Source organism: Marmota flaviventris, chromosome 9 (genome assembly GCF_047511675.1).
Source record: "Marmota flaviventris isolate mMarFla1 chromosome 9, mMarFla1.hap1, whole genome shotgun sequence".
NCBI lineage: Eukaryota > Metazoa > Chordata > Mammalia > Rodentia > Sciuridae > Marmota > Marmota flaviventris.
The window spans coordinates 70,668,709-70,694,432 of NC_092506.1; the positions used below are offsets into that span (position 1 = coordinate 70,668,709).

Below are 25,724 nucleotides of genomic sequence, written 5' to 3' on the forward strand. Positions count from 1 at the left end.
CAATATAACTATATAGGCTAGTTAATTTTGTCCCCAGTACCTCCCATTTTCAACTCTCCTCCTTCCTCCCCCTGGTACCCTTCACTGTACTGATCACCCATCTATTTTCATGAGACTACCCTCCATCTTTTTTCCCCTGGGTTTTTCTTTTCCTCTCTAGTTTCCATATATAAGAAAAAAAAATATGACCCTTGACTTTCTGAGTTTAGCTTATTTTGCTTCACATAATACCTTCATGTTCCTTTCATTTTTCTGCATATGATTTATTCTTCCTTATGGCTATAGAACTCAATTGTGCATATACATTTTCTTTATCCATTTATCCATTGATGGACACCCAGACTGGTTCCATAACTTGGTTATTGTGAATTGTGCTACAATAAACATGTAGCACAGTAATATAGCATGTATATCACTATGGTATGCTGACCTTAATTCTTTAGGATAAGTACAGAGAGGGATATAACTGGATCATATGGTAATTCTATTCCTAGTCTTTTGAGGAACTTCCAGTCTGATTTCCATAGTGGTTATACTAATGCCTTAAAATCTGTTTTGTCAAATATAGCTGTTTCAACTTGCTTTAGGATTCCATTTGTTTGGAATATAATTTTACATCATTTCACTTTCACTGTGTAAGTCTTTACTGGTAAAGTGAGTTTCTTGTAGGGAGCATATTGTTGGGTCTTATTTTACCCAGTTTGACAGTCTATCTTTTTTAAAAAATTATTTATTCTAATTTGTTATACATGACAGCATATGTATTTCAATTCATAGTACACATATGGTGCACAATTTTTCATTTCTCTGGTTGTACACAAAGTAGAGTCACACCATTCATGTCTTCATACATGTATCTAGGATAATGATGTCCATCTCATTCCACCATTTTCCTACCCCCATATCCCCTCCCTTCCTTTCCCTCCCCTTTGCCCTGTCCAAAGTTCCTCCATTTCTCCCATGCTCCCCACTCCCACCCCCATTATGGATCAGCATCCACAGAGAAATATTCGGCCTTTGGTTTTTGAGGATTGGCTTACTTCACTTAGCATGATATTCTCCAACTCTGTCCTTTTACCTGCAAATTCTATGATTTTATTCTCTTTTAATGCGGAGTAATATTCCATTGTGTATATATACCACAGTTTCTTTATCCATTCATCTATTGAAGGGCATATAGGTTGATTCCACAATTTAGCTATTGTGAATTGTACTGCTATAAACATTGATGTGGCTGTGTCACAGAAGCATGCTGTTTTTAAGTCCTTTGTGTATAGACCAAGGAGTGGGATAGCTGAGTCAAATGGTGATTCCATTCCAAGTTTTCCAAGGAATCTCCATACTGCTTTCCAGATTGGTTACACCAATTTGCAGTCCCACCAGCAGTGTATGAGTGTGATTTTTTCCCTCACATTCTTGCCAATACTTATTGTTGCTTGTATTCTTAATAACTGGCATTCTGACTGGAATGAGATGAAATCTTAGAGTAGTTTTGATTTGCATTTCTCTAATTGCTAGAGATGTTGAACATTTTTTATATATTTGTTGATCTATTCTATATCAACTTCTGAGAAGTGTCTGTTCAGTTCTTAGCCCATTTATTGATCGGATTATTTGGGGATTTTTTGGTGTTAAGTTTTTTGAGTTCTTTATATATCTTGGAGATTAGTATGCTATCTGATGTCCGTGTGGTAAAAATTTGCTCTCATTCTGTAGGCTCTCTCTTCACCTGATTGTTTCTTTTGCTGAGAAGAAGCTGTTCAGTTTGAATCATTTCCATTTACAGATTCTTGATTTTATTTCTAAAAGAGTCTTGTTAAGGAAGTTGGAACCCAATCCAACATGATGAAGATTTAGGCTTACTGTTTTTTTCTATTAGGCACAGGGTCTCTGGTCTAATTTCTAGGTCCTTGGTCCACTTTGAGTTGAGTTTTGTGCATGGTGATAGATAGGGGCTTAATTTCATTTTGCTGCATATGGATTTGCAGTTTTCCCAGCATCATTTGTTGAAGAGGCTATCTTTTCACCAATGTATGTTTTTGGCGCCTTTGTCTGGTATGAGATAACTGTTTTTATGTGGGTTTGTCTCTGTGTCCTCTACTCTGTATCATTGGTCTACAAGTCTATTTTGGTGCCAATACCATGCCATTTTTGTTCTATTGCTCTGTTGTATCGTTTAAGTTCTGGTATTGTGATGCCACCTGCTTCACTCTTCTTGTTAAGGATTGCTTTGACTATTCTGGGTCTCTTATTTTTCCAAATAAATTTCATGATTGTTTTTTCTATTTCTGAAAGGAATAACATTGGGATTTTAATTGGAATTGCATTGAATCTGTATAGCACTTGGGTAGTATGGCCATTTTGACAAAATTAATTTTGCCTATCCAAAAGCATGGGAGATCTTTCCATTTTCTATGGTCTTCTTCAATTTCTCTTTAGTGTTCTATAATTTTCATTGTAGAGATCTTTCACCTCTTTTGTTAAATTCATTCCCAAATTTTTGTTTGTTTGTTTTCTTTTTTTGAGGTTATTGTGAATGGAATAGTTTTCCTAATTTCTCTTTCAGAGGATTCATCACTGATACATAGTAGTGCATTTGACTTATGGGTATTGATTTTATATGCTGCTCTTCTCTTGGTTTTGATATTCTTTGTTCTTTTCTTCCTTTCTTATTCATGCTTCGCACAGCTTACTGTATTGATGTTTGATTCTTTTTTCTCTTTTGTGTAATTACTCTTCTAGTAGGGTTTATACTTTCATATACTATCATGATTCTAGTTGTTTTTCTTTCACTTTTGAGTGCATGATTCTATTAAGCATCTTTTATAAGGCTGATCACATAGTCATAAATTCCCTTAGTTTTTCTTTGTTGTAGAAGATCTTCATTTCTGCTTCATTTCTGAAGGATAGCCTTGCTTGTTATAATATTGTTTGGCATTTTTTTCCTTTCAGAATTTACAATATGCCATCCCATTCCCTCCTGGCCTGATGGTTTCTGCTAAAAACTTTGCTCTTAATCTAATTGGGTTGCCCTTAAATGTGGCAAGGTGCTTTTCTCCTGCAAATTTTAAAATTCTTCCTTTGATCTTCTTTTGATAGTTTTATTATATGTACGATTAAGATCTTTTCTGATAATATCTAATTGGTATTCTCTATGCCTCCATATATAATTGTCCATGGCAATCCCAAATTAAAGATGTTTTCTGCTATTATTTCATTGAATATGTTTTCTTAACCTTTATCTCCTAACTTTGAATGTTGCAACAATGCAGATTTTGTGTTTAATAGTTCCCAAAGATCTTTAGTATTCTCTTCATTCTTTTTTCTTCTATTTTCTTGTTTGAATGGAATATTTCCAAAGAATGTTTTCAATCTCAGATATTTTCTTCCATTATTGTTAAGACTTTCAACTCAATTTTTAAATTTGACTTATTGAGCTCTTTTCCAAGATTTCTGTGCAGTTATTTTTCAGAACCTCTATCTCTTGCTTAATATCTTATTCCTATCCTGCATGTCTTCCTAATTTTATTTATTTATCTATATTTTCTTGGATCTTATTGAGCTTTTTAAGAATCATTATTTTAAATTTTTTGTCAGGCAGTTCATCCATTTTGACTTCTTTGGAATCTGTTACTAGAGAATTATGATATTTTGAAAGTGTAATATTGACTTGTTTTTCCACATTTCTTTTTCTTAATGTAGGGACATTAAGATTTGCACATCTGGTGGATCTAACATCTCTACCACTTATGGGATGGCCTTCAGAATCTTTCTCCTGAAAATGTGTCTTGGGGTATCACTTTGTATGCTTTTTATGCAATGTTAGCTTTATGTCAACTGGGCAGCATAGTGTGGTCTCCCTGAAGCTTCTTTAACTGTAATTAACAAATTTGGGCACAATGTGCACTATGTCACAGCTGGAGAAGCTCCACTATCTCTGTATGCCTTGCAAGAGTGAGGACACTCAAGCAGTTCAGGCAGGTGTGGTGTAGACCGCAGAGAGTGTGAAGGGCACATTGTGTAGCTACTCCTACAATGGGCGTGGTGGTCCCTAGCGGGTGATGGGGGTTTCCTCTGGCACTGTCTTATAAGGGTATGCGGCACTGACTATACCAGTAATAGGAAACAACCTGAATCTATTTTCCTTTGAGCAGATAGTGGTTGCAAGCCTTGGTGCTTCATGAGGAGAAGTAATGGCAGGAACTATAGCACCTACACTGTGGTGCTCACAGCTGGTCCTAACAGCAGTGTATAGTTGGAAAAGGTGCAGAAGAAGCCTGTAAGGGGAACTGCATAGGTGAGATGGTAGCAGAAATTGCAGTATCCCTATGTGCTGTTATTGTGGGATTTCCCACCCAGGAGCAGGACTTCAGTCTCTACTCCCCCACCTCCCGGCCCCAGCCATCTGCATCTGGGGGTACCATGACAAATGGGGCTTTTCTCTCCTGACTCCTTTAGTTAAAGTGCCTGCCATGGAGCTACTGGGAACAAAATGTGGTTGAAGCTAGGCAAAATTCCTCTTGGGCCTTCCTTGACTGTTCATGCCCATGGGTGTGGAAGACAGGTGGGAAATTTTTCACCAGCTGAAGTGCCTGCAGGAACAAGTGGGGAGAGGGATTGCAGCAGGCACTAAGCCCAATTGCTCTCCTGACCTTTGGCCAAGCATGCTAGGGGCAGAATGACAGCCCCAAACCCCAGAGCCCAGCCATGCTCAAAACCACCCCAGCATAACTCTGTGTTCAGTAAAGCAGTGAAACTACAGAGCTCTTTCTCTGCCCTGCGAGTGAAAGGCACCCGTGTATGTTGTGCTGAAGGGAAGGGAAGTAAGAACCACAAGAATGGCTGCCTTCAGACAAAGTTCCAGCATGAATCCATCTATAACCTGCCATGCCCTTGATCTCAGAGGGCAAGCTTCCTGATCTCCCACTTCTTAAGTGTAATACCCTTCATTCCCCTCTATGTCACAACTGTCCCCTATAATTTAGATTGCTCAGTGGATTTGAATCACTCTACTTAGCCACATTTTTTCAAAAGGTAGCTACTCATGTGGAATGTATGTGAGGTCCCAGAGATGGTATGTGCAGGGGTTTCTGACCCCTAAAGCAGCCCAAATTCAGACAATAACTCCCTTCTCAACTGCCTATAGCTTCCTGGGGGTTTTCTAGGAGATGTTGTGAAATCCTTTCCCAAAGCAAAACTATCTTGCAGATTTCCAGTTACTTATCTATTAGGCTGCAATACTGTGAGGGTTATAAAACTTTACAATAGCTAGGTTTGCCAGCATCCATGCTGATAGTTTGTTGGAACTCTCTGTTTCACACTTACCCCTACAAGGATATTTTGTTTCTCTTACTGTGCTTTTGTAAGAGGCATTCTTTCAAATCAATGTCACAGGCAAAGAGTGAGAGGCAAAGATTGGGATGGAGACGAATTTCAAGAAAAGGGAACTCTAGCAGTGAAGGTAGAGGACATCTGAAAGGCAGATTCCTGTACTTGCCTTATGCTCAATAAATGGTAAATAAATGAATGGATGAATGAATAAATGTCTTACTAGTGAGTAGGTAGTCTTTTTCTGTGAATTATAACATCTTAGGTGATATCTCTAAAAAACATAGAACCATATAATGTGTTTTAACTGGAAGGAGCCTTAAAAGTATGTTATCTGGTGCCCATATTTTGAACTTGTAAAATTTAAGGCTTGAAATAAATTTTTTACCCCACTGTCTAATAGTACTAGGATTTTTAGCTTCTCGGTGTCAGGACTAGGACACTGGTTCACAGTGTAATACTCCTTCAGTTTTATCATAGGTTAAAGCATCTATACTAGTATCATAAATAGCATAATTCTCACATTCTGAATATAGGAGAGTAGACTCATTTAGTGTTATAGTTGGAAGAGACCTTAAAGGTGATCTAGATTATCCTCTCTTTATTGAAGAGAAAACCATGATATAAAATATTGACTTGTTCCACTAAACCAGTTAGAGAATCAACATTCAAATTCATGTATCCAGATCCCCAAATCTAGTGCACATTCCACAATATGCTGAAGGATATTAGTATATTTAAAACCTATTTGCTTTTTGCATATTGACATGGCATATGACCCTCTAAATGTGGACAACAGGAAATGTTTATTTATGTACAAGTACATGGGAAAGCAATTTCCATTCAACTTTTAAAAAAATTCTTACAAATAAAAAGGTTTTGTTAAATACATTCATTCTTTGCACACAAAATACATTCTTTTTACTTTTTCTCTCGGTATGAATTATTTCTTAATAATAAAAACTTAAGCCACAATGAACAGTCAGATGGTTTGGCAATTTCACAATCTTTTTTCAAGAAGGAAAAATTTTAAAGACAACATGTAAAAAAAATTGTATCTCAAAAACGTTTCACTGAATCCTAAAAGATTGAATGAGTATTCCATTCCACCATGATTTACTGCTATCCTTAAAAACAATGCAAAAGACTAGAAATTCTGTGATGACAATGCAATTTCTACAAGACTGAAGCAGTCTTCAAGAAATTGATTATCATATCTACATGACAGGCTCATAGAAAAAAAATTATGGACATATTGGAGAGTTAGCCACTATTCAAGAGTCTCCTAATTGATCAAATGAACTAAGATCATAAGTTGCATTCCCCAAGTAGTAATTTAAGAGTTATTTTAAAATACAGACAAATGACAAGATTTGTTAGGCTAATTGCTTTTAAGAGATGTAAACACATATGCCCACACAAAAAAAAATTTTACATAAATGTTCATAGCAGCATTACTTATAATAGCCAAAAAAAATGGAAACAACCCAAATGTCCATGAGCTGATGGACAGATGTTATATATACATGAAATGGAATATTACTTAACCATAAAAAGAAACTATTGATTCATGCTACAACATAGATGAGCCTTGAAAATGTTAAGGAAGAGAAGCCAGTCACAAAAGGCCACATATTTGAGGACTATATTTATATGAAATGTCCAAGATAAGAAAATCCATAGAAACAGAAGGATTATTTGCTGTCAGATGTTGGGGAGGATGAAGAAGGAGTGACTGCTAATGGATATAAGGTTTCTTTTGGGGATGACACAAGTTCTAAAATTAGTGATGATATTGCACAACAACATAGTAAATACACTAAAAAAAATTGAGTTTTTTACTTTGAAAAGGACAAATTAATGGTGTGTATATTTATCTTAATTTTAAAACGAAACATAACTTTATTTTAAAATATTTTGTTCAGGTTTGTTTTTTCTCCCTGTCCCCCTTTTAAAATGTTGAGTGGGGGCTGGGGTTGTGGCTCAATGGTAGAGCGCTTGCCTAGCATGTGTGAGGCACTGGGTTCGATTCTCAGCACCACATATAAATAAATTAATAAACAAAGTAAAGGACCATCAACAATTTATTATTTAAAAAAATGTTGAGTGAATTTGCAATAAATTGTTTTTCTACAGAATGTTTTCAGCTAATTGCACTCAGGTCATCAGTGGCTTATATTTCTAACAGGCTTTTTGTTAAGTAAAAAAAATTAATACATGGACATAAAATATACATTGTACCGTTAATATTTGCATGTTAGCATTATAAACAAGTACTATGTTTATATTGAAGCTTATTAGATTCTATATGCTGATGTATACAGATTTTACTTAGATCCTATGTATAAAACCAATAGCCAAATATTAAGAATTGAGTTCATAAAACTCAATGACTAACCTGTGTTAAAATTGTGTATATTAAAGATCGACATTTTAATGGAAAGACAGAAGGGGGAAATCAAGGAATCTCTGAGTCTTCATAAAGCAGCCTCTCTAAATATTTTTAACTAGCTGCTGAGATCTCCAGAATTGTATTTTTGAATTTTATTTCATCCCTATACTAAAAGTCATGCATTAAAATGTGTGCAACAATATATAGGGCACACTTTTCCCCTTTAGATTATCAAAACTCTTCTTAATTCTTTATTAGCTGAATTTTTTAGCAGAGTGGATTTTTTTTTTAGCTGAAAACAAATTTTACTCATGCACTAGTACAAATACATTTATGCAGCTCCTTTGTATACCATCAAGAGCTCCAACCATGTGATATGTCTAGAGGACACTTCAGTGAGTAGAAATTAGAAGCCAGCATTCCAGTCATTTGATTTTTTTTTTCTTTAACAACAGGGACATGAAAACCCCAAAAGACTTAAGGGGATGAGAATTTTTTTAATTGTTTAAAGAAATCATTTGACATTCATTTGTCAAATAACCTACAAGAAATTTCCATTAGCATTCTGTAATTACATAGAACAAGAGAATACTTATTCCTAATGATTACATTCCAGAATGCAATATGATTAGCAGCTGTTTTTCAGAGGGCTTATCAAATTTACTATTGTTATTGAATCAGGCATAATAGTGTAACCTTAAACAAAAGCTGTGCACCATTCAGCCAACTAGTAAATTATGTTATCTGATCAGATTCTTACCTTGTGTTTTTCTGTATATGAATTTTTGCTTTATTAGGCATTTGGTACTCCAACTTTTATTTCAGAACATAGTGCACACATAGAAAGGGGGTTACCCTTTTGGGTATTGGTAATTACATTCATCAAATATTGTCTCATATGAAATTAACTCTTAAAGCAGATCCCAAAACGGGTATTCATGACTCCATTTTACCAAGGGATGGAAACAAGCCACACAACCAGAATTATTCTTCAGAAGCATACTTTGTTATCAATTATATAACTAAAGAAGAAAAATACATGTATAACAGAAGAGTTGATCAACATAAAGATTAAGATCTAAATCTGATATCAATAAGAAGCTAAGAGTTGGGCAGGGGGTGTAGCTTAATGGTAGTGTGCTTTACTATCATGCATGAAGCCCTGGGTTCAATCCCCAATATTGGGGAAAGTGGAAGAAGCAGCTAAGAATTAACAAAAACTTTCCTGACATTGAAGGGAAGAATGATTACCACCTTAATGAGCTTTTACCATTATTTAAGTAAAGTTAGGAAAAAAGAGCAATAATAAGTTGCAAATGTGTCTCCTTAAAAAGAAAGGGATCAACCCATTTTTCTTACCATGGAGAATGGGATCAAAGAGGAAAGAGGTTTAAATTGCACTGTGAGGTATTTCAGTTCTAAGATTAAGTTTCCTGATAAGAAGGAGTTTACAACCCTGCAATTGCCTATTGAAAGAATATATCTTTGCAGAAGTATATAAAGAAACAGTGACGGTAATGCCCAAAAGCAGATCAAATAAGTGATTTTCTTTTAAGGAAATAAAAAATGGAAGTGTTTTCTTTTAAGCCAGGAAGGTTTTTTGGTTTTGTCTCTGAAGGATCTATGCTTGTATCACACCACCCCAAATCTTTTTTGAGTTTCCCCAGATGACCTTAAAGTGAATATCCTGCCTCAGCCTCTCACATAGCTCAGATCACACACACATGCCACCATGCCCAGCTCCAAAATCTTAAGTAAGGAAGACAGAACTAATAGTTGAGTGGTTACTGTTTACTGAGCACTCTGTTCTCAATTTATCTCATCTAATGTTCACAATAATGCTGATAGATCTATCATATATATATATATTTTTTCTCAAGATTATGTGCTTTGCCTAAAGTCACAGCTAATTTAGGCATCTTAGAGCCCCGCTCACCTAAATTAGTGTTCCCCTTCTATACATCTCCCTACCTCAGTCTTTAAAATGTCAGAGTCATCACCTACAAAGGATTTAATCAGGAACTAGAACACAGCATCTTCAAAATTCTGCTTTAAGCTAGTGGGAACGTAACATTTTGACTTGTACGTCTCAGTAGGCCAAATTAGTGGGGGCTAGCCTTTGTGTTCTGACCTCTTATCCAAAGGAGTCAGAGGAAGGCTTACCCAAACTCAAGTATGTTTCTCCCCATACTGATTCAAGACCAGTGACTTTTTGGTTTTTAAACCAATGAAAAGCTATTATTCAGCCTAGCAAGAGTACAAGTTATTTTGTAGGAGGAATCATTTGGGTGATAGGCTTTATTAGCAAAAATTGCTTAGAGTTATCTCATTTAAAAGCAAAGGCCTATGCTTTGTTACTTTATACATGGAGCAATTTGGCCTCAGGTTTTTAAAACTCACTTTCAAAAGAATCAAGGAAACCCACCAAATGTTGAGATCCCAAGGACTGCTTTATGCCAATGACTCACCAATCCATATCACGGAAGCTGAAAAACTTAATGTTGTTTTATTTTGTGGGATCTTAAATGGAAGATTCTGCTCTGTTAAAAATGCCTATCCTAAAATCCTGAAGAGATCATTATCATTACACTGATACAATTTCCATGATTCATATAACTTACAAAAATAATACCTTTTTTAACTCAACAACTAGTTTGTGGTTTCGACACTGGTGAATGGACTGGCAAGCCAATCCCAGCTGCAGATCAGCCTCTTGGCTTAACAACACATAATCAACCTCTTCCCAGAAGGGTGAATATATTTGTGGCAGAAGAACAAAGCCTTTTTAAGAAAAGTATTAGCCATGGGTCAAAAGATACTTAATTAAACATATTATGAGGAGAAAAGTACTGTAATGTAGAATTTTAAGTTAATAGTCATTTAGTCAAACTTCTAATCAATGCTTGAATCTTCTCCACATTCTCTGTGCTCAGTTCTTATCTGTGCTCTGCTTGACAGAAGGTATTGCTTGAAGGTATTGTGGCCCCTTTCTCCCTGAAATAAAGCCTAAACCAGTGGCTCTGTAACTTCTATTCTGTGGGCCTTATTCCACCTTTTTGAACTACAGAGCATCTTGCTATAATAGACTAGATGTATCCACCTCCCCCCAAATCCCTCAATTATTCTTCAAATGTCTTAAATTTTAAGTTCCTTCACAAGCTGGTTATTCCTCGATTTGTTTTTAATTTCAAAGTATGGCTCCTAGGAATGATTATAACATTTCAACATCATGGGACATCAGAAAGAAGTGCCATTTCTCCTCTTCTAACATTACTATTTTAGTTAGTGGTTTGAAGGTATTTCTTAACTCAGTATGAAGAAATTATCAGAGTGTACAATGTAGCAGAAGGCAGCTTTCCTTTCAAATACAAAAGAGGCTCTTGTCAGAAATGAAATCCAAAGAAAATAGATCCTATATCTTTGCTGTTAAAATTAGTGTTTAACAATACTGCTTAGTCGGAATACATTTGTCAGAAAGATGAGATGCAAAATTTTTTTCAGTGCTTTTCTCTAGTTAATTCTAAAGTCTTACAGTTACATCAAAACACACCTGTCAGAACCATAACTGAGGAAAGTAACCAGTTGCAGTTAAAACAAACAAAAATTCTAGAAAAAAGAAATGGCAAATCCTAAATAAACCTCTTCCAGAAATGAATGAGGAAGTGATCCCTAGGTATATATGACCATGAAATACACAAATTCTATAAGGTTAAGAAATAGAACATGTCTATCTTTAAGGCCATTAATATGATACATGGAGGAAAAGAAGCAGTATTTTTTATTATTATTATAGATGACATCTCATTCTGTGGCTTAGTTTACCAAAAAAAAAGTTTAATCACAAGACCAGTTCAAAATCATTTGCAACTGGTTATTTTTGTTTTATTTTTGTTTGTTTGTTTGTTTTGTAACGGGGATTGAACTCAGGGGCACTTGCTCACTGAGTCACATCCCCAGCCCTATTTTGTATTTTATTTAGACATAGGGTCTCATTGAGTTGCTTAGCACCTCACTGTTGCCAAGGCTGGCTTTGAACTTGAGATCCTCATGTCTCAGCCTCCCAAACCACTGGGATTACAGGCATGTGCCACCATGCCCAGCTTGCAACTGGTATTCAGAGTGAGTCATTAACTGAAATTTGATGCTGGATCTGGAGGAACTATGGGACAGCTTAAAGGATAGATGAGGCAAATAATTAACCTAGCACTGTGGGGGTCACCAGTGTCCTCCCAAGGCATGTATTCATGAACAGAAGAAGAAAGAGAGATTCCAGTTCTATGTTGAATCTGTTCCTTCCTCCAACAAGTCTAAAATGATCCTAATCCAAATACCTTATTTTGGTCAGTAGCGTCTACCTTTCTTACCAAATCCTAAATCAGAACTTGACATGTTTTCAAATCAATCAAATTGAGTTTCATTTTCAGTTATTTTCTTGCCACTTTACTCAGGGAGAGATTCTAATGAAAATGACCAAAAGATTGGAAAAAGAAAAGCCAGGAAAAACCACTTAACCCAAATAATGTACAGATATTTGGCCTTTTATAATCACAAATTAAATGTTAATATAATTCAACAGATCTAATGGAAGTATACAAAGGAGCAAAAAGTCTTGCGTAGGCAAAGGAAAAGGCATGAAATCCTTTGAGGATTTATTTATACAAAGCCATGTCATTGATAACAGCAAATTATGATTTCATAGATTTTCCCAAGTCTAATTCTATAACATGAAGATGTTTTCATTGGAAGCTAAAAAGAGTTTTGCTATATATTTAAAAACTTTATTAAAAGAAGGAAAAGATCTTACCAACAATGAAAGGCATGGACTCTGGTCTTATTTGTCAGAGTCAAGCCAAACTAAACAACAATAAAGAAACTTTTTTTGTTTTTTAAATCTACTATTAAATAAGAATTTGATTTTTTCCCCCTAAGGAAGGCTCATCTCAGCAAATATTGCCCTAACAATAAGAACAATTAGGCAAACCAGTAAGTTTAAGTCCTGGCCTAAGTTAAGATGACTTCATTTAATTGTATTTTTCTCAAGTTCTACTTGAAGGAGTAGTTATTGAACAACAACAAAAAAGTCCCTCAGAGCACTAAATCATTTATTTGATATTTATTGCACCTGTCAGAGCTTATTCTCAAACTTGAGATACATTGGTGGACAAATGTCCATAAGGCCTAATCTGAAATTCACAGAACTAAGAAAAACAAAGCCCCACATTCTCATGTGTCCCTGTTGACAGGCCATGGATGGGTGACTATAAGCTACAGAAGACTAGAAGGTACCAAGAAAGAAAAAAGGCCAAGAAAACACTCTAATCTCATTCTGAGTCTGACCAAAGGTATATGGAGAGGGTTAAACCCTAGAGAATAAGATTTCCATAATACAAATATGGCCCAAGAAGCTGTCATTCTGGAACTAAATTAGTCCAATCCAACAAAGCCCTTTAAGTTTGCAAAGGAACTTTATTTTTAACATACTTGCTACTGTGAGATGAAGCTGGGTCATCATATGCTGGGGACATTGGAATTGTGCCAACAAAAAAGTAATAAATCCAGATTTAGGAATATTATCTTGCAGTTTAAAAAACAGGTTCTGCCCACCTTGATTAACTTATTTTTTGATACTTTAATTGCTGACTTAGTGGAAAGATGAGGAGGGAAAGGCAATAATTATAAATTATTTGGGTTTTTATTAAAGTTTTTTTTTTTCTTCTGTAGAGACAGATTCTAAAATAAAGTTCAAGCTTCTGGGATCTGCTTTTCTTTCCCATAGAATCATGAAAAACACAGTGAGGCCAATCAGAAGAATCAGTCTCTTAATGATATATGTAATTCCATGTGCAAGAGATTGGTCATGCTGAAACCTGATACAGAAATGCTAAAAATGCTTTATCAATACTGTGTTCTACATGACTCATTTCTTTATAATTAAATAGCTTTCAAACATCAACATATCAGGACCGAGATTGTCACCATCTCCAGCAACAGCAGAATTACATATCATACCCTTATTCCATTACTTAGCATCAATCAGGTATGCTAAGCAGCAAGCTACAGAAACATCTGACAGCATCAATAGCATTCAGGTTTAATTACTTTCCCAATTTGCATTTATATCAGTGAACAAATTGGAAAGTATCAAAGTATGGCACTGAAGAAACAGCAACACAGATTGAGCAGCACATCTTGCATTTTGAGTCCTCTTTTAAAACTGGCTAAGTAAAGGCATATATACCTCCTTTGAATTGGAGGAGTAACACATGCATATCAGGAAGGGAGAAAAAGAGGACCAAAAGGGAGACCAAGACAGAGAGGAAAAGAGAAAGAAACAGGAAGTTTCATGAGCCGGAGAGTAACCTTATTATAAAGAGATGATAAATGACAGCTCAACCTGCTTCCACAGCAGAATTTTTTTAAGGTTATTGAAGATACAAAAATGATTTGTGAGGCTTTTCATCTGTTGCTACTCGTACTTTTGCTAAAAATATCTACAAAAATCCTAAGCCTTGGTTTGTCCAAGAAGGATAGTACCAGAAAGTAAAAGATGTGACCTGTTATCAAGGACTGTGCTCTGCTTGGAATCCTGTTCTGCAGTCCATTAATCCACAGTATTTTGGTCATATCTTGTCTGTTTTCTCACACTATTAGTAATGTCTAAGAACTAATCTTTTATAGTAGAATATCATCAGTCATTTATACTTTTTTAATTTTCAAACTTTTACTTAAAGGGCAGGAAAGATTAGAGAAGAAAATTTAGAGATTTGAAGGGGAACATGAAAGAAAAAGTATTCTCTTCCTAGAAATTCATTCTAGAAAAGATAGTAATGAGACTTTGAAAAAGAGTGCCGATTCATGGAATTCCCCCATTTTTTTTTTTTTTTATTTCTGTGTAATACATTTAAGGACATCAATGTACTAAAATGTTTGGTCTGTGAAATAGCAGAATCATTAGCACCAAAAGGAGTCATGGAGCTTATATATAATTAAAACAATGATTGTTTTTGTTGGTCATGGGTAAAGGTTTCATATAATTTTTACATCCGAAAGTTCTTGAAAGTGCCTGTGGACAAAAGAAAAAACACTTTTCAGAATCTCCATGGGGTCATCATTATACACCACAGAGAGTACTTGGCCTTCCCAGTTTTGGTTTACCTGGCAGACAAGAAAACCAGGGCCACCAGAATATCATCATTGAAGCCCTAGAGAACAGCCCCCACATGCGCTTACTGATGTGCAGGAGGAATCCCTACAGTACGCTTCCCCCTGGACTGTGTTCAGGAATGCGCTTTTACTTGCTTTTTAAAAAAAACAAAAGCAACATGCTCTGCAGATCATGGAGCGCCTAGTGCAATTTTCTTCTCACTCTAACTCCAGACTGCAAAAGGATGAAACCATTATGTGTTCTGCTAATGCTGGCCTGTGGACGAGGCCCTTGGCCTGCCATGCTTTGTAAGCTCAGGAGCCCACAGGAGTCAGAGGGTCCCAGAGCAGGAGCCACAGTCATCGTCTGATCTCCCCAGCAACTCGTGGCCCATCGGGGCAGCTGCTGATTCCTTTTGCTTCTCCTTGCCTCAGCTGTTAGTTGAAATTACAACAAGTCAAATAGCTGATGCTTTTCCCTTCTCCAGGGAGGGGTGAAGATACATTGTTCACCAGTGTGTTCTGTCTGGCTTCGCTGATAAGTCGGCATGCTAAGTCAAGGAAGAGTTTCTCCACATTATCAGATTCCTTGGCTGAAGTCTCCAGATAATACATGTCCTGAGCTTCTGAGAATTCTTCTGCTCTCTGCTGGGAGACCTCTCTCCTTTCAGCCAGGTCAATCTTGTTTCCTATAACAGTGGTATGATCAAAGAAAGAATCAACACTTGACTTTCTGCCAGCTCAGAAGCATAAAAATTAACTTCCAGATCTGAAGTCAAGCCAGACAGATGGGCTAGTAAAGCAAAGCAAATGTGACTGTGATTACTGGAATGTTTCTTTTAAAATATTAGCACTATTTATAATGACAAAGAACTGGAAACAACCCCAATGTCCATTAGTAGGGTACTGGCTAAGTAAGACTGTACATCCACACAGTGGAATATCTGCCCCTGTAAAAAGCCATTAGGAATATTTCTATATACTACCATGAAATGAGGACACTAGGATATATTAAGCAAAAAAGGCTGAGCAGAAAAATATAATTTACAACTAAGAAAAAGGGAAGAATATGAATATATATAAAACACACATCTTAATTTAAAAGATAATGGTTACCTATTTAAAAGAAAATAAAAACAGGGTTGAGAGGATAGGAATAGAAGTCAGGCCTCTCTGAATATACTTTGTTTTATAGTTTTGACTTCAGAAACTTACAAATGTTTTTCATATTTACACATTTAAAATTATACAATTAATACAAAGTATAATCCCTAAAATTGAAAGCAAAATTAAACAAAGATGGCTTCCATGTAGTGGTATAACCACACACAACTATTTCAAGTGAGTGTAACATATGGTAATTTAACCATACATCCTTAGGTATACATGCTGAAGACAAAGAATTAAAGGAAAAACTCTCAAACAGTTCCACTAATCATTTTGTCAATGGCAGTGCTGCTACTGTTACTATGAGGCTGCTATATGTATATTACGGGATAAAGCAAATAAGTAATTATTCTAGTATCACTGGGAACTAGAATTTTTGTCACAAGAAGGAAAAAATACAGATATAAGATTAATGAAGTTTAGTAAAATTTCTGCAATCCTGAATTATAAGTGGAAGTTTCAGTATGAATAATTCATGATGTATTTTATCTTTTAAAAGATAACAGATGTTTTCAACACCTACTCTCCAGGAAACCTGATAAAGATGATGTCAACTATTTTACCTGGCAACATCTCTTAAATGACCCAATTGATAAATCACTCTGACCTGGGAATTCTGTGTATGAATTATAAAGACCTACTGGAATGCCATAACTTGGGCTTCCTGAGTGTGCTGATTCTGTCCTAAAAATCAAGCTTGTATAGTTGTATAGGATGGCTCCTATGGGGCACTGAGGCTTTTAGGCCAGGCAGATTCCTCACTTGTCTGAATTGAGCCTTGTTTCCTGACACTTGAATTGTCTAGGTGCAGGGAGAGTCCTGGAAAGCTGTGTGGACTACTATGAGAACTCCTTTCACTGAAAAGGTATGCCTAATGCTGACATGCCCGTAAGCCATAATGTAAGTGAATATGATGCCAAATGTAACTTATGAGAGTCTTGTCAGAATATTTAGTGGAGCCTAGTAAGACAACCCTCTTGTGCATGGTACAGAATCCAACATATGCACACACATATATCAGCCCTGCCCACTGAAAAGCCTAAAAAGAATGGCCAACCTACCAATAAGGGGAACTCCTAACATGTAGATTGTGGCCTCTAAATAGAAACTTACCATTAAAAAGAAACTATTTCTTAAACAAATGAGGTCTGGGGCAGAAAAATGCATGGATTTACCTGGAATACTTGTCATTCCAGAAAGCAAAAAAATTATCAAGGAATTCCTAGGCTCATATCAAAAGATTTCAGGAATTCATTTGAAGCAATTTCCACTATCAAAATTCAAACAATCAGTAATAATTGAAGAATCAATAATAATTACAAGGTAGTAGAATACACTAAATATATTAAGTCCACAAGTTCATATTCTATTAAAAATATAAACAAATTTCAATAGTTAATCAAAGGTCCTAGGGAATGAACTTATTACCTTGAAAAGCAGTGAATTTTTTAAAAAATCAGGTGTTCTTCTTTCTTATCCTAGAAGAACTGTACCTGAAATATCATATATGGGGTATTTTTGCTCAAAAAAAAATCCCCTAAAACAAATAAATCTCATCAGGCCTCTAGATTTATTTACAAATCTGTGAGAAATGCAGGTGAATAAGGGACATGTCAAATGACACCACAAAGAAAACAACTTATCCTTATTAACTCTATAGGACAAATGCTTTAGTGATAAATTCCAAGAGAAAAAGAAATGGCAATGGAACTTATAGATAAAGGGAGAATTAAAAGACAGCAATAAAGTATAGGGATTTGGATTTGATTTAAACAAACTTACCAAAAAAATTAGGAATATTTGAACATTGAATTTTTGAGGCTACTAAGGGATTGTTAATTGTTTTAGGTGTGAAAATGACATTGTAGCTCAGTTTTTTTTTTTTTAAATCTTATCAAAGTCACATACTGATATTGTAAGGTAATGCAAAAATTTGAGACTTCTTCAAAATAATCTGGGTGGAAAGAATGGACAGAACAGATAGGGAATAGATAAATAAGATTGGCCATGAGTTAGGTGATACTTTATGAAGTTGAGAGATGTATTCATGGGATTGTGTATACTGTTTTCTCTGATTTGCTTATGTTTGAAATTTCGATACCAAAAAATTTTTAAAGCCAATCCCTTTCATATTGAACTAACTTATCTCTCCTCAAATTTCCATTTAACTTTTTTGGATAAAATCCTAAGAAGTAATGCTTGAATTTGAGGGCTTTCTCTAGAAAGGGCTTTCTGTGTAACACAGAAAACACAGGTCCAAAGCTACAGGCTTTCAAACACTTCATGGCAAGGGCTCACCACTGTACACAAGTGTTTTCAGTAGTGGGCTTGGAACACTAGCTCATAAAGAGGCAGGTACTTAAATAGCAGCCTGAAGGAAAAGTCCAGCAACTTGTTACAAAGCAACATGGTACACAATGTGACCTTGGACAAAGAATTTCACATCACTGAGCCTTTACTTCCTAACTTACAAATCTGGGATCATGACATGTAAAGTTCCTAATATGATTCCTGGCATCTACCAGTTATAATGCTTGTTATAAAAAGTTTACTTAGTGTACTGTTAGCTATAATTTGTGACTTAATGTTTCAGAAGTTCCTTACGCATTTTTTTTTTAAAGTCGGGTCTTGTTAAACTATACAGCAATTCCTTCCCCAAAGGAAAACATTTACAACCATACAATTATTAAAACTTTTCATCACAACTAGGAGTTTTTAGTGATCTGGTTTTTACTGTAATTCCATTTTTAATGAGTATGTTTGTCACCACAGAAAAGCAAGGGTTGGTTTCTGGTTTTCCCCATGCTAGACAGAGGTTGTCTTCCTACAAAATGAAACAAACTGCAGCATTTTTCCCTTAGTGGACTGTTTCTGAAACAGAATTTCTCAAATCGGCAAAAATTTAAGAAAGGAAAAAAATTAATGAAAGTATTTTAGATAATAAATTCATTATTGGAGCAATTGCTTATTATCACCTTAGAAGAGATATTTTTTTTTTTTTAGAAGAGATATTTTAGATGGGTGCGGTGACACATACCCGTAATCCCAACAGCTCAGGAAGCTGAGGCAGGAGGATCACAAGTTCAAAGCCAGCTTATCTTAAAATATCAGTATGTGACTTTGATAAGATTAAAAAAAAAACTGAGCTACAATGTCATTTTCACACCTAAAACAATTAACAACCCTTAGTAGCCTCAAAAATTCAATGTTCAGATTTTCCTAATTTATAATTTTTTTTGGTAAGTTTGTTCAAATCAAATTGTTCAAAGCAATTTAGCAAGGCCCTAAGCAACTCAGTGAGACCCTGTCTCTAAATAAAAAGTACAAAAACAGGCTGGGGATGTGGCTCAGTGGGCTGGGGATGTGGCTCAGTAGTTAAGTGCACCTGGGTTCAATCCCCAGTACCCCCCCAAAAAAACATTTTTTCCCCTTTTTATACTAGCAGTTTCTACCACCTTGTAACTAGGTTTTTAAAAAATGTATAGCAGCCCACATAACTTTTGTGACCACCCAGCTTCTCCCCTAGAGCCCAGAGAAATCAGTAATGTTTTCTACTTTATTTTCCTAAACTATCATGATGAGATAGAACTGATTTTTTTCTCTCTTCAATTGCAGATGAACTAATGTTGGTTGCATGACTTATCTAGCTAGAGACTACATTCTTGTGGGCTGGGGTTGTGGCTCAGTGATAGAGTACTTGCCTAGCATATGTGATGCACTGAGTTCAATTCTCAGCACCATGTGTAAACAAACAAATAAATAAAGGTCCATCTCTAACTAATAATTTTTTTAAAAAAAAGAGAGATTACATTCTTGGAAGATAGCAAGGCATAAGCCGTATGTGATTATAAATTTTCTGATGCCCACAAATCACTTTTCCTCCTCATTTATGCTTACTTACCCACTAACACAGTGATGACCTTGTTGCTGGCATATTGTTCTATCTCCCGCAGCCACTCAGGAAGGCAACGGAAGGATTCCTCACAGGTAATGTCATAGGTAAGGATCAAGGCATTAGCGCTTCGGTAATAACTCTGTGTAATAGAACGAAATCTCTCCTGACCTGCAGTGTCCCAGATCTGGAGCTGTAAAGGCATAACAGAAGAAGCAGGTTGGAGAAGTAGAAAATAAGAGAGTATTAGCTTGCTTTACCTTAGAAATGAGGATATCTTCTCCCAGATAATTTCATGGTCATTTTATGCCATAAAGAAAGCACTTACAATTTGTTGTTATTAATGTTGTTAGGTGTTTCTGGTTAGAAAGAGGAGGTTATTTTGTTTGTTTGTTATTGTTTTCTATGCTATTAAGAGTTCCCTCTTTGTTTAAAAAAACTTTATTGAGTATGTTCCAAGCTCTATTTATGCACTTTGTATGCAGTAACTCGATCTTCATGATAATCCTATAAGGTAGGATATGCTTTCTCACAAGAGGAAACATGAACATAGAGTATAATCACTTGCTTGGTGTCTCAAAGCTCAACAAGGCATTATGGTCCCAGGCTCCATGCTGCTATACAGGGTAAGCTGTCATTCTGTGGCTATTGGTATTTCAGTCAGCAGAGATGGGGGAAAAAAATCCAACCTCACCACTCTTTCCAGTTCAAAATTCTAATGAACATATTAATGTATTATCTTTGTTAATGAAAACAGGACCATGCCATGGCAGACAAAAATTTTCCTTCTACCACTTTTAAGCTCTATGACCTTAGGCAAGTCACTTAATTTCTTTGGGTATCTGTTGTTTCTTTGTACAAATGGGTTGAAAATAAACAACCTGCTGGAAGTTCACATTTTCTAAACTCATCTACTAGTTCTAAAACATAATAATGGATGGTTTTAATAACCAAATAAAAAAAGGCCGAATAGTTCCCTTGATTCTCTGCACATAGCAGGCAAGGATTAGAAGAAACCTGTTTTCCAGAGAGACTGCTGAGTATACAGCAAATCACAGGGCCTTGAGAAATAATGTTAACACAACAGTAATCCCTTCTGACTGTATACATTTCGCAGGTCACAAGTGTATTTACCACCTTTTTTTGTGTGTGTTAATATTTCAATTTTATTTATTTTTAAAATCTTTTATTGATTTTATTTTTTAAATATACGACAGCAGTGGAATGCATTACAATTCTCACTACACATATAGAGCACAGTTTTACATATCTCTGTATATAAAGTATGTTCACACCAATTCGTATTTACCACCTTAACACCACTTCAGGGAAGGCCTCTCCAATCTACAGAATAGGTCAGGTACCCCATCCCCCACTCCCATTCTCCCCAGTGGCACCTGACACATTGAATCATCTAATAATTTAGTAGCTCTATTCCCCACTTGCCTCAAAACTTCATGACAGGGACAATGCCATCTTTGCCACTGCAGACTAATTTAAATGTACCTCTGTATCCAAAGTCGGGTTTTTTTTTTTTTTTTTTTTTTTTAAAAAAAAAAGAGGGAGAGAGAGAGAATAATATTTATTTTTTAGTTTTTGGCGGACACAACATCTTTGTTTGTATGTGGTGCTGAGGATTGAACCTGGGCCGCACGCATGCCAGGCAAGCGCGCTACCGCTTGAGCCACATCCCCAGCCCCCAAAGTGGGTGAGACAGATGGGTGACTAGTAGTCTCTGTCTAGTAGTAATCTTCAGCACAGACTCTCCTTTGATTTGAAGTGACAGCTACTCTTTGATACACATGAAAGTCTGTGTAAGCTAAAGGCAAACATACAGATGGAGTTAGTTTTTGTTGGGACAAAGTTATTTCTCTTCTCTGCCTCAAACCTAGGGACATGGTTCCTTTCTGTTAGGATGTACTTAGAATAGCAGACAATTGTTTTAAAGCCACAATGAGCCTCTAAAACACTTGTGATTGGATTTAGATGCTGTCAGTCTTAAGAAATCAGTATGTTCTCATGACTGGCACATCTTGGGAACAGCTTTGAGCATTTTTCTGGAATAATGATTTTATGACCTTGCCAAGATATGTTATTTTCTCAAAGGGGGCTCCCGACTTCTAGCCTGATAGTTGATTATTAAGGGTGTTCATACTCCACTGTCTTTATCACTCAACTTGGTTTCATTCTCTGCAATCCACTTGCCTTATTTCAGCATTTACAGGACATTAACCTAGGCAGGGCACTGCAGTAGGCACAGAAGGATACAAGATAAAACACAACCCCCATCTCAAATAGCTCAGTCTATAAACAGGCCAAATCCATAGTTAATTAACTAACATACAATGTGATATGTTTCATTATAAAGGTACCAGAAAGATGGTTTCTCCTAATGTTAGTCTCATGCCTGTCAATATATTTTCAGTATTGCAGCCATGGATTTTCTAACCACTCACCTCCAGCATGGGTCTGCTCCACTGTCTACTCTTCCTTGCATACCACTTAACCTCTACTGTCTCACTGTCACAATAATGCAATGTTGTCCTTGGTTTACTAGTCTGTCTCCCTTACTAGACTGAGTTCTTTGAGGATCAAGGGTATTTTCCATTTGACCTCATAACCCAAGTGCCTTCCTAAAACAGTAGAGGGGGACACATTTGAATGAAGATTAACTAAATGAATGAAGGTTTGTGGAATCACAAAGGAGGGATTCATTAATTCTCCTTAAAAGATTGGTGGGATATAAAAGAAAATTCCACAGATAAAATGTTATCAGAGCCAGATGATAGTTAAGTTTTTAGTGGACAAAGATTTACCTACCATAGTGCTAAGCATAAAGCACATACTATAACATGGGTGGATGGGCGAAGAGCTGAAGGAATCAATACTTTTATGAGTTGCCTATCTATGCAACATAGATCTAATTTAAGAGAAATATAGCAAATTTTCTATCATAACTAAGGTTTAAACGTTTTAAACAAAGCTTAGTTTTGCTTATTACTCATTAATTTATGATAAGCCAAAAAATTCAATGTATAAGAGAAAACTCTGTATTCCAATTTTTTATTATGCTTAAATATACAAAAGAAAATTTATCATTTTAGCCATTTTTAAGTACCCAGGTCAGTGGGCTACAAATGTTTTAATTCTATTTTCTGCCTGAGGTCACTTTCATGATGCATTCTACTTTAAAAGAAGGGCCTCTTCCTTAACTTTACCTCCAATGATTTAGCATGTATTCTCAGTAGCTACAAGAATATTTCTAATACCTCCTATTTCCCACTTTCAGTCTGGAAGCCATTCCTGAAAGACTGGTACTAATACGGAGGGACAAGGGGGCTGAAGCAGGAGAGAGAACCTGATTCACGGTCCTGTCACTTGCTGAGTGGGTGATGCTGCACCAACTGATAGTGAATTTTCTTTTCCACTGATTTTACAGGGTTCTGAGAAAACCTACAAAGTACTAGCAAAAAGACACTAAAACATCACCAAGAAGAGGGACTCAATAAATGTCAACAAGTATGACAATAAGACAGACACTGTTTCCTTCTAATAACAGGTTATTTCTCCTATATCCACACATTAATGAGGCTCTTGAATTAATAAGGATGAATGTAGTGATTTCATATCTTGAGTCAATATACTGGGTTAGAAAAAAATCACAGGAGGATTGATTTGAGGGCTGGGGCTGTAGTCCAGTGGCGGAGTGCTTGCCTTGCATGTGTGAGGCACTGGGTTCGATCCTCAGCACCACATAAAAATAAATAAATAAAATAAAGGTTTTGTGTCCATTTACAACTAAAAAAATTTTTTTAATTGATTTGACCTGGATTTAGAGGATTAGCCTACTCTCATTTTTTTACAAAGTTACAGAACCCTGAAAGAAGTATTAGGGACAGGAACTGCACTGCAAATACAAAGATGAATAAGACACAAACCTTGTTCTTAGGGAACCTGTGGTCTTGTGGTGGAGTCAGTCACCATAAAATGATGAACTCTAGAAATGTAGTAAGCTCTTAAAAATGAGGCTATGGTTTTCAGAAAGTAGAATAAATGGAATACCTAAGCCTAGAGATGTAGGGGGGACAAAAATAAGCTGCTTCTTTAACCCTAGGGGCCATTTCTTATTCACCCTTATTTCTGCCCAGTGTTTGCCATAGGTAGGTACTAACATTTCTGGTCAAACAAATGAACTCACGTATACAATGTATAAATGGGAAACTCAGACATCTGGAAGTAAAATGCATGAAACAGTAGTTATCCTTACCTGACTCCAGTTGGCAACTACCCCATCTCTGCTGGAACAATAGAAAGCAATAAAAGGCTCTTTCCACTAATGCCTCTAGAGCACACTCCTGTCTCCTTCCTGTCCCCACACCCTAGTTCCTTCTTCTCACCCCAAACACTATTTTCCTGACTTTCTGGTCGGCATTTACATGGATTTCACACCTTCCAGTTATCTTCCAGCACCCTGAGCTCTCCATTCACTATTGTATTTGTAGATGTTTTTGCAGTAAAGACCCATTTTGATTCAGGGCTGGAAGACATACCAGGAAAGCTTCTGTTATCCACTCAGAGGCCTCAGCCTATAACTTATTTGTGATGGAAAGTATCTATGAAATGCAGCAAAAACATTATGGACCTTCTATGCCCTTCCCAAGGCTCTCAAAAGGAGGAGGTGGATGAAAATAACATGGACCCAAATTTGGAATGCTTAGGTTGGGATCTAGCTAGAAGTCTGATGCCAGCTTTCATCATTGAGCTGCTTATGGCTGGATTTATTACTTCCTTCCATGGGACTCACCTCTAAAAAACCTGACAATGGAATTTCGATAAATGAATGGCAGGTAGAACACAGTGCCTAAGATCAATATCTTTATCCTCTTTTCATGTAATTTAGTCTCATTTCATATTTATTTCCATCACCTTCCTTTCCTTGCTCCAAGGTGATGAGCCTTTTGTAGCTTCATTCCCCTCTTATCCCATAACAGGGGAGATGGCAGGGAGGCAGAACAGGTTCAAATCCTCCATTTCCCTTCCTGACTAGACAGCCATGAATAAGTAAGTCACCTATCTTTTTTTGAAGTCTGTAAAACAAGAATGATGCCACTTACCTCACAGAATTTATAGTAAAAATTAAGGTAACTATAAAAACACATGTAAAAGCACCTAGCAAAAGCACTGGCACATAGTAGGTACTCAAGAACACAATCTCTCTTCTCCTGTTACTGGAAATACCATACTTCTTTCAGGTATATCAAGCCACCCAGAAGTCACCAAATACAGAATAGGGTAGAGATCATGGATTCTTTCTTGAACCCCTCTTTTATTATCTATTACTAGGAACAAAGGTACATGGGAGATAGGATAGTTTTTAATAAGTGACTAATATGGCTTCATTACCTAAAATGAAATTTTTCATGGACCTGCTATTATAGGAGGCAGTATAGTTTATTGACTCAATTCATGAAATCCAAAAAGAAATTTCTTGTTGTTATATCACTTCTGATATGACAGAAGATAGGACAAACTTGCTTTAGCCCTTTTTTCTGTTCTAATCTGTAAAAATATCATCTAAAATCCCTTCCTCCTCCCACAAAGGGACTAGAAATAAGTGTCATAGTTGAATATACTGTTTTCAATGTCGGTTTCAATCAGATTTTTCCCCCACTGCGGATAAAACCCACAGGTACTTTACCACTGAGCTACATCCCCAGGTTTTTTTTTTTTTTTTTAAATTTAGAAATAAGGTTTTGCTAAGTTGCTAATCCTCCTGCCTTAGCCTCCCAAGTAGCTGGAATT

General features: G+C 36.1%; 1 protein-coding gene across 2 annotated transcripts in view; it reads right to left on the reverse strand.

The window, feature by feature from the left end:
• Window positions 1-5,884: 5,884 nt before the first annotated feature.
• Rab30 (RAB30, member RAS oncogene family) overlaps window positions 5,885-25,724 on the reverse strand; it is an 86,720-nt gene continuing 66,880 nt past the window's right edge. For both annotated transcript variants that reach the window (XM_027942773.2, XM_071616556.1), the window contains exons 4-5: window positions 19,932-20,115; window positions 5,885-15,552 (exon numbers count right to left, since the gene is read on the reverse strand). In XM_027942773.2, coding sequence (XP_027798574.1) covers window positions 15,302-15,552; window positions 19,932-20,115 — 435 coding nt within the window. In that variant the 3' untranslated portion in view covers window positions 5,885-15,301. The remainder of the gene's footprint in view (window positions 15,553-19,931; window positions 20,116-25,724) is intronic.